Genomic DNA, 10,843 nt, shown 5'->3' with positions numbered 1-10,843 from the left:
GCACAATATATGAAATGAATGAAAATTTAGAGACTCTCCAGATAGCGAATAAAAAAATCCATGCAAAATATATGAATACTAATTTTCGACGAAGTTGTGGTGCCAATTGTAATTAAGTAGAAATACTACATAAAATCAAGAGCAAAAATATGCCAGATTGTTATAAAAATTTCTACTAAATTAATAAATAATAAGAAAGAATTCTTAGATTATACTTGGAATTTAATAGTGCCGTAAAGTATGCTTTAAATAAAGTCATTTTAGTAATATATTGGAAACTAAAAATATAAATAAAAAATGTTGCCAAACCTAAAGAAAATTTCCTTTTTGTTAAGCTTTTTAATTAAGTTAATTTTGTAGAGATTTTTGGGTTTTGGAAAAATTGTAATAGGAACATACATATTATGTTACATATATCATAAATATGTTTAGGTCTTATAAAAAAATAGTTATTTTATTCTTTTTTAAATCAAATTCGTTTTCAAAATTTACCAAAATCCAATAATAACTATATAATAATGTATAAATTAATAAAATAGCATATTTTTTTAAAGAACTTATTTTTTTATATGAAAATAACTAATATACATATGTATTGAATCGGGGAAAATATTATCTTGAAAATTGCGACCTGTAGCATGTGCAGTAGCTTTACATGGACCCACACACAGACGGACGGACTTCTTATACCCTTCCCACTATAGTGGTGTAGGCAATAGGAATTAGGAACAAGTAAGAGTGTTATATTCGGCTATGCCGAATCTTTTATACCCACCATCAAATCACTGTTATATAAATGAACTTTGATATTTTGAATATTTTATTATTATATATCGATATTAATGAGGGTAACATTTGAAAGAGGTCCATTAATGGGGGTTTTACTATTGACAGTGCTAATTTTTATAGCGAGTAGGGGTATTTATACATACATATATGGACCAATTCTCATTAAAGTCTGTAGGATTTCATCGATCTACTTGTATTTTGAAGCCACTAAGGAGCATTAAAGTCATAAAATATGGTAGTGAGATTTTAAATCAAAATTGTTTTATGTCGAGTTGCATTGCGGTATTCGTATTTTTCGTGTCATTTCTGGGGCGGAATTTATATGGGGGACTGATCCTCATAAAAATTGATATAGTGATTTCGGTTCCTATAAAAGAGATAGAGATATTAGCTTACATGAAACTAGTTTATGTTGAATTTCATAAATCTACTAGTATTTAAAAATACTATGATTTTAAGGCTCAGTACTGGCTTAAAAGCCAGTACTGAGCCTTAAAGTCATTTCCTGAAGGGGCCTTATATGGGGGTAGCGTCAATTATAGACCGTTCTCCGTAAAATTCTGTAGATCGATCTTAGTTCCTACAGGTCAGGTTTATATCGAATTTCATCGCTTTACTTGTTTTTTATTGCTTTACTCGTGTTTTTGATGGGGACATTATATGGGGGTAGGTCAATTAAGGCTCGATCCACATAAAATTAGGTTAAGAGTTTTTGACTGGCAAGAAACTTAATTGAGTCGAATTTTATTACTATACTCGTATTTTTAAGCCAGTAATGGGTCTTAAAGTATTTTCTGATAGGGACCTTATGTTAGGGTTAGGGTCAATTAAGGCCTGTTCCACATAAAATTTGGTAAAGAGATTTTGGCTTGTGAAAAACTTACTTCTGTGAAATTTCATCGCTATACTCGGGGGAGTAGGGTCAATTATAGACCGATCCACATAAAATTTGCTGGAAAGGTTTTGGTTCCTAAGATACATACTTATGTCAAATTTCTTCGCTATATTCGTATTTTTACGCCCATAATTAACATTAAAGTCGTTTTCTGAAGGGGGCCTTATATGGGGGGAAGGGTCAATTGTGAACCGATCCACATAAAAATTGGTAAATTTTGACTTGTATATATCTTACTTCTGTATAATTTCATTGCTATAATCCGATTTTTAAGCCAGTAATGAGCATTAAAAAATTAATGGGGGGACTTCTTATGGGAGGTAGGGTCAATTATGGACCGATCCACATAAAATTTGGTAGAGAGATATTGGCTAGTATAAAACTTATTTTTAGGAAATTTGGTAAAGAGATTTTGGCTAGTATAAACTTACTTCTGTTAAATTTCATCACTTTAGTTTTATTTTTAAGCAAGTAATTTATGGAGGGTCTTTATATGAGGGGTAGGGTCAATTATGGACCGATCTAAATAAAATTTCATAGATAGGTTTTGGCTAGTAAGAAACTTACTTATGTCAAATTTCATCGCTATACTTGTATTTTTAAGCGAGTAATGAGCGTTAATGTCATTTTCTGAAGGGGACGTTATATGGGGGGTAGGGTCAATTATGGACCGATATTCATAAAATTTGGTTTTGAGATATTGGCTTACATAAAACTTATGTGTGTCGAATTTCATCGCTATATTCCCATTTTTAACCCAGTAATGAGCGTTAAAGTCATTTTCTGAAGGGGACCTTATATGGGGGTAGGGTCAATTATGGACCGATCCACATACAATTTCATAGAGAGGTTTTGGCTAGTAAAAAACTTACTTATGTCAAATTTCATCGCTATACTTGTATTTTTAATCGAGTAATGAGCGTTAAAGTCATTTTTTGAAGGGGACGTTATATGGGGGGTAGGGTCAATTATAGACCGATATACATAAAATTTGATTGAGAGATATTGACTTGCATGAAACTTATGTGTGTCGAATTTCATCGCTATATTCCCATTTTTAAGCCAGTAATCAGCTATTTAGTCATTTTCTGAAGGGATCCTTATATGGGGGGTAGGGCCAATTATGGTCCTATGTCCGCCATAATGCAGAAATATTTTTCAGACGTCAAAAAACTGACCTATGCGAAATTTTGTGGTATTTGCTTCATAAACAACGAATTGATGAATATTTGAAGCTATTTATACAATATTCCGGGGGGTACAGTTGTATGGGGGCTATGTGAAATCGTTGACCGATTTTGCCCATTTTCAATACCAAACATTTCTGATCAATAAAATATATTTTGGGAAAATTTCATCTCCATATCTCTTATTTTGTGGACGCTATCGTGCCAACAACAGACAGACGGACAGACGGACATGGCTAGATCATCTTAGAATCTTACGAGGTCCCAGAATATATATACTTTATGGGGTCTTAGAGCAATATTTCGATGTGTTACACACGGAATGACAAAATTAATATACCCCCATCTTTTTTGATGGTGGGTATAATAACTTTACTTTAAAATAAGTGATTTTCTACAAGAGGTTAAATATGTGCATATTGTTATAAATTTTACTAGAGGAATTTACGTGCAGTATTTCATTATGTTATTGTTTATAAGTGAATTTTGATCTTTTAATCATTTTCTTTACAAAAGTTTTACCAAGTTTTCTTGACATTGTAGAAGGTATGTGTTAAATTTCATTAAATTATCTTGAAAATTGCGACCAAAATTAAACCAATTTAAAAAAATAGATGAAAAACTCAAATATACCTTCTAAAATTTAAAACATTTCCCTTTTTTATTAAATTGTAATAAAATATAATTTAAATATTACGAACAAATAACACAGAAAATGATGAATAACTTTGTCGGCACAAAAGAAATTATTGGAGAAATTCTATTGAGATATTTTGTAAAATAAGTATTTTTTATTTACACATCATTTACAAAATTGATGAAATACTTTTGTTCACGCGGTAAAGACAGGATAAAGTGATTTAAACTTAATACCAAAAACATCTTTGTACATAAGCTGAGCCCAATACTAAAGATTTTACTTATAAAAACCAAATATTTTAACTCTAAAACTTTGCTTTTAGAGTTAAAATATTTTTATTAAGATATCCCACACGCATCCCACTATGTAACCACAAAGCTCCTTTAGGAAATGGTCTCAGATTTCTTTTGAACAAAGAAAAAAAGAAAATTGCATAAGCTATCTTCCGAACAAAAAAAAAAAAACATTAAAAAAATAATTAGAAAATTAAGAAGAACAAGGAAGAATGTTATATTCGGCTATGCCGAATCTTATATACCCACCATCAAACCGTATGCCGTAAAAGGAATGCTCCCCTATAAACATCAGAGTGATATTTGGAATATGGTTTATGTCAATTATAGACCGAGCTCTTTTAAACTAACAAAGTATTAATTTTTAAAAACCAAATATTTTAGTTCAATTTTTAAACCGTGAGCATATGAGTAATTTTCTGAAGAGGACCTTTATATGCGTAAATTATAAAATATTTGTACATAGATTTCGTTTGTATAGAACCTGTTTATGCAAAATTTAAAAAAAAACTCGTTCCTGAAGGGAACCTTTTATAGGGGCTAGGGTCAGTTATAGATCAGTCCTCATTGAATTCGGAATGAAGTACTATGTTACTACGTATATACATAACTTTTTGTAGACCAATTTTTGTTCATATAAAACAAGTTTTCATTAAATATCATAGCTGTACTCGCATTTTTATGCCAGTATTTTGCGTTAATGTAGTTTTATAATTGGAGCTTATATGAGGGTATGGATGGGTATGAATTACCGACACATTTCGCATGAAATTCGGAGCCAATTTCATAACTCATATTTTTAAGCTAGTAATGATCGTTTAAGTAATTTTGAATTAATATGGGGGGCAGCGTCAATTATAAACCGATACATATAAAATTTGGTAGAGAGATTTAAGCTTGCGTTAAAGTAATATTCTCAAGGAAACCTTATAGTCTGCAAATGACTATAATGCTCACTACTGGCTTAAAAATATGAATGTACTGACTAAATTTGACACACATTATTTTAATGCTAGGGTAGGGTAATTATGGACCGATCCTTTAGGAAGGACCTTATATGGGGGAAGGGTCATTTATAAACCGATAAGGGAAGTAGGGTCAATTATGGACCTATCCACATAAATGCTGGTAAAGAGATTTTGGCTCGCGAGGAACTTATTTGTATAAAATTTTATTGGTATATTCGTATATTTTAGCCAGTAATGAGCTCTAATGTCATTTTCAGAATGGGTAGGGTCATTTATCGGCCGATCCTTAAAAAATTGATTAAAAGGTTTCGGTTCGCAAGAAACTTATTTATACCGATTTTCATCGCTATACTCGAATTTATAGGCCTTATATGGGGGGAAGAGTCATTTATGGACCTACCCAAATAAAAAATTGGATAAAAGGTGTTGGTTCGTAGGAAACTTATACCGATTTTCATCGCTATACTCGCATTTTTGTGCCAGTAATGAGTATAAAAGTCATTTTCTGCAGGGGACCTTATATGGGGGGTAGGGTCATTTATGAGCCGATCCTATGAAAAATTGGATTTATACCGAATTTCATCGCTACACTCGAATTTTTAGGCTAAGTAGTGAGTGTTAAAGAACCTTATATGGGGGGTAGGGTCATTTATGGGCCGATCCTTAAAAAAATTAGTTAGAAGGTTTTGGCATGTAAGAAACTTACTTATACCGAATTTCATCGCTATACTCACATTTTTGGGCCAGCAATGAGTGTTAAAGTAATTTTTTGAAGGGGGCCTTATATGGTGGGTTGGGTCAATTATGGACTGATCCTAAAAAAATTGGTAGAAAGATTTTGGCTCATATGAAACTTATTTATGTCAAATTTCATCGCTATACTCGTACTTCTAAAGCAGTTATGCTCGATAAAGCTGTTTTTCGGAGGTCCATTTGTATGGGGACTATCCGAAAAAGTGGACCCATACGGACCATAACTAAAAAAAATATTTATTTAGTTAATATATTATAAAATTTTTCTTAAAAGTTTATTATTATTTCTTTGGATGATAATATATTTTATTTAAATTCTAAAGTAATAGATTAATGATCTATTTATTTCTTATTTGCTAAAATTTAATATATACTTTTATTCTTAAAAAATAATTCATATTCTTATGCGTTGTGATATACAATATATTTTTGTTCTACCCACTTAAAGATTTTGAAAATTTTAACCACAATAGCTTTCCAGATTAACAATATGTTACATATGAGAGATGTCAAGAAAATTATTGTAAGTTCGCCAATTTATATCTATCTATGAAAAATTGAAATAATCTAACAGTTTTCATGATATACAAAATTTTGTATTTAATTCATATTTATTTTCTATGTGTTATTTTCTAAATGTTCACATGAATGTCAAAATTATTCGTATAAAATTTCAGGATTCTAGCTCTAATAGTTTCTTAGATAACTATTTTTTCTATTTAATTCATGTGGGGGCTTCAAGCTCCCCAGATTAAAGTCTGCCCTTTATCCTCAAAATGTTCAGATGAATATTAAAGTAATATAAGCAAAATGAATCTAGTCCTATATTTTCCTAGATAAACAATATTTTGTATTTTATTCATAGTCCCCATTAAAAGTTCGCTTCAAAATTTTAAGATTCTAACTGTATTAGTTTCCAAGAAAAACGAATTTTTGTATTTAATTTATATTGGAAGTACCGCGCCCCCTAACGCTAGTCCATCCATATTTTATACTAAAATAATCATATTGACACTAACATGACTCCGACAAAATTTGAGGACTCTGTTACATTATCTCAAGATAAACGAATTTTTGTATTTAATTAATATGGGAGGTGCCGCTCCCCTCATGGGTAGTCCGCCAATTTATTACCCAAAATGTTTACATTTTAAGATTGTAACTGTAATAGATATGCTTGAAAATTTCAAGCAAATCGGTTCAGCCGTTTAGTAGTCTATAGCGTTCAAACATACAAACACATTCATTTATATATATATATATATAGATTAATTAAATAAAAAATATGACAATTGTTTTGTTGTAATTTTTTTTCTAAAAATTTAGTTTTGTTCAACCGATTTTTATCATTTCAACAAACTCTTGATGAAAAAAATATTTTGATTTATATTTTTTTTAATTAAAAAATATAGTAAAAATATTTGAAACTGTTAATTCGTACTAATTAGCAGAAATATATAATTACAACGCAATTGTGTCAGTTTCTTAGCATTTTGTTTTTCATACATTTTCCATAAATTTTTCATCATAATAATGAATATAATCAAAAAGAAGAAGAGGTTATCAGATCAACAAATGCACACTAATTAAAATGACTAAAACAAGTTGAAGAGTAAAATAATATTTATTTAAATTTGTAAAGAATTGTATGAATTGCATTCATAAAATGTACAAATTAAGATTAAAGGCAGTTTTAATTAAGATTTATAACTGCTGCATGACTTTTAATTAAATAATATAGCTTTTTATTTGAAAATCAAAATACATCTAAAAATTTTGTGATTTCTCTCTGGGGCAAGCTCCTTCATTAGCCATTTCCAATGGACGACGTAGCTTTTTGTAAAATTGTTGAGATTTCTCAAACTCATAACGATTTACATAGGTGATGCCATTCGAGCCACAAATCTTCTGTTTTATCTCCTTGCGATCAAATAGACCAGCATTTGACAACGTTAAAGAGCAGGTCAAAAACAAAATGCCAAGGAAAATAAACAAATATTTCATATTTTTCTTTTTTGATCAAAAACAATAATCTAACAAAATTTAAGAGCGATTAATTTATTTTATTATATTTCACTTGAATAAAACTCGTTCAAATAATTGTTATGCAGTTAAAGTGGAATTTATATAGTTATTTTTTATTTATTTTTATTTTTATGATGAATTGTGAGTAATTTGTTTATTTTATTTTATTTTTATTACAAATATTTTTAAATGTTCTTTTTATCTTTAAAAACTTTTAATCACAACAAGTTGCTTTATAGAAATGACGTTAATTGAAATCTAGTTAAATTTCCGTGTGCTTTAAATTATACTTTAATTTTAACTGTTATATTCAAATATAAATGAATGTATATTATAATACAGCTGCTCATTTTACTCACGTTTGCTCTGAAATTTGAAATGCAAAAAAATTAAAGTGAAAGCGACATTAACACATAATACCCTACAACTTAAAGTCTGAAAATATAAGCGAGATGTTCTAGTGTCGATATTATATATCAAATTAATAGACTAATCAAACCGTAGGTTCGCTTCGTTCATAATTAAAAATTACGTAATTAAGTTTCCGAACTTGCACTTACTTAACTATTTACAGTTGAGTGAGTTGAGTGATCAAAATTTACCTTGGATGCCAAATAAAGATGCAAATTGAGTTAATATAAACACCACTTGAATATAATTAATTTTATTTTATTAGCAGCACAAAAAAAAACGTTTTTTTCAAATTACGAACGATTATTGAAAATAATATTTAAATAAGCTCTAAATCAAAGCTGCCTTCTAACTCATTTAAACAATATATGCGATTAACAATAAATTTATACTTAAATACAATGAATATTTATTTCATCATTATGATAATCATTATAATTAGCTTTATTCTTATCTTCTTCAATTATAAAGTTTTCGTTATGGTCCAACTCCGGACTTTAGCAAGCTCCTACATTGCGTATATTTAAAGTACGTCCCAATTTTTTGTATTCCCTTTGAGTACATTCAAATTCACATCGATTTTTATAGGTGACACCATTGGAACCACAAATCATTTCCTTGTTCGACAAATCGCAGGGGCAAAATGCGGCTTCATTAACACTCACAAAGGCAGAAAGGGTTAGAAAAATGCCCAAGATTAAAGCAAAAACTTTCATTGTGATTTGTTTTACTTAAATTTTTCTAATTCCAAAATATAAACAGACAAAAATAAGTGAGACAAGTTCGTTTGTCTATTTAAGACTGAAATCTATATTATCAACTTCGCACTTGAATAGCTTGAGAGTAAGAATTTTTTATTTTATTTAAACATACTTTTCTCTTTTTCATTCTCCGTTTTGTTTTTATTTTCATGTTTAATATTTATTTAAAATGTTGTTCTTCTTATTTCCGAAAAAATGTACACAAAGTTAAGTAAACAAACACAAATAAGAAATTACATTCATAAACTATGTATATTCATAAACGCTTAATAAGGTTGTTGATTTCTCATTGCATGAGTTTATATGGAAAATGTAATAAACTTAAAATAAATAATTGATATCTTTATTGAACGGGAGTAAATGTTTTTTTTATTGTGTATATCACACACAATGCCCATAAATTTTTTAAAGGAAAGAATGTATTTCTTATAATTTTTTATCAAAACGTTTAACATGGTTGACTCGAATTTACATTATTATCAAATGTTATGGTAATGTGTAAATATAAAGAACAAAAAGAGAAGCACTTTGCTAGAGTATGTATAACATTTTTGGAAGTTTTAGTTTATTATCCCCTTACCTTCGTGAGAATGATATATAGAATGGTATATAAGATGTTTCACAATATAATTTTCCAACACTATAAAGTATATATGTATATGTCATTACGGAAATAAAATTTTTATAAATATTCGACCTTTACAAAAACCTACTTATAGAAGAAGGGTATTTCATATACAAGATTGTCATTCCGTTTGTAATTTCCACAATATAATTTTCCGACCCTATAAAGTAAATATGTCGTCACGGATACAAAATTACAGCTTTCAAGATTTATAAAATGTAAATTTTTATAAATAATCGACCCTTACAAAAACCTACATATAGAAGAGAAGGGAATTTCAGATTCGGCATAGCCTAATATAGTAATCTATAATCGTCTGTCTGTCCATGTAAACCTTGTAAGTACGCTACAAGTCCCAATTTTCAAGATAGTTTCAAAATAGGTCCTAATAGGTCTCATAATTGTATTAAATGTTTCAGTATCTTTTCAAAAATGATACAGCAGATTTTCGTTATAACTGGGCCTCTTTTGACTCCAGTTCCCATACAAAGTCCCCTTCAGAAAATGACTTGAAGATAAATACATACTTTTAAAAAAATTTATTAAGATCGACCCATTTTAAAATTGGGCCCTAAATATTTAAATATAGTATTAATTTCTTAAAATTTAAATTTGTTCATCAAGATATTTCGGTATAAAAACAACTTTATAATAAGCACTGGAGTAGGTTATCATATATTCGGACATAGCCGACTATATGTTCTTACTTGTTTATGTTCTATTTATAAATATCAATAGTTTTTACGAAAAAGCTTTTTCATTAGAAATTCTTGATAACGTTTGACGCCAAAAAAAGCTCTTACGTGAGTAAAATTGTTTAAAAGTTTAACTGTAGTTTTGTGCAAATTCATAATAATATATACAAAACCTAATGGTTTTTTGTAAATATATGTAAATAAATGTTTGTTGAATAAAACCCCACAGATATGAACATAAAACTTTATGTAAACATATAATTTTTAACTAGTTGTTGTATTCTTACTGTTTAATTAACATTAAATGGTGAATTGTGATAAAAAGGGAAACCGCAAATTTGCGGGTTTTAAGCCATTAATGAGCGTTGCAGTTATTTTCTGAAGGGGACCTTATATAGGGAGTAGGGTCAATCATAGACCGATCCTCATACAATTTTGCATAGTGATTCTGACTCGTATGAAACTTACTTATGTCGAATTTCATCTATATACTAGTATTTTAAAGCAAGTAATGAGCGTTAAAGTCCTTTTGTGAAGGGACCTTATGTGGGTGGTAGGGTCAATTATTAAATTTTGCATAGTGATTTTGGATCATAAGAATCTTACTTATGTCGAATTTCATCGCTATATTCGTATTTTTAAACAGGTTATGACTGTTAAAGCTGCTTTTCGAGGGGCCACTTGTATGGGAGCTATCCGAAAACGTGGACCGATATTGCCCATTTACAATACCAAACAATCCTTGTCTATAAGAAATATTTATGTGAAATTTCAACCCTCTAGCTCTTTCCATTCGGACTG

At 29.3% G+C, this 10,843-nt stretch overlaps 3 protein-coding genes across 6 annotated transcripts in view; 1 reads left to right on the top strand and 2 right to left on the bottom strand.

Moving 5' to 3' along the window:
• Positions 1 to 8,292, bottom strand: part of LOC111689200 (maltase 2-like) — a 64,537-nt gene extending 56,245 nt beyond the window's left edge. The window contains exon 1 of the mRNA XM_046956232.1: positions 8,153 to 8,292. The gene's annotated coding sequence lies outside the window, so the exon portion shown is untranslated. The remainder of the gene's footprint in view (positions 1 to 8,152) is intronic.
• LOC111689361 (serine-rich adhesin for platelets) overlaps positions 1 to 10,843 on the top strand; it is a 56,815-nt gene that overhangs the window by 21,939 nt on the left and 24,033 nt on the right. The window lies entirely within an intron of this gene.
• LOC111689259 lies at positions 8,204 to 8,772 on the bottom strand. The gene has a single exon (XM_023451735.2). The coding sequence runs from the start codon at positions 8,675 to 8,677 to the stop codon at positions 8,459 to 8,461; it is 219 nt and encodes a 72-aa protein (XP_023307503.2). The 5' UTR covers positions 8,678 to 8,772; the 3' UTR covers positions 8,204 to 8,458.

Source organism: Lucilia cuprina, chromosome 2 (assembly GCF_022045245.1).
Source record: "Lucilia cuprina isolate Lc7/37 chromosome 2, ASM2204524v1, whole genome shotgun sequence".
NCBI lineage: Eukaryota > Metazoa > Arthropoda > Insecta > Diptera > Calliphoridae > Lucilia > Lucilia cuprina.
The sequence above is the reverse complement of the archived record's forward strand: the minus strand, read 5'-3'. Positions and strand labels throughout refer to the sequence as shown.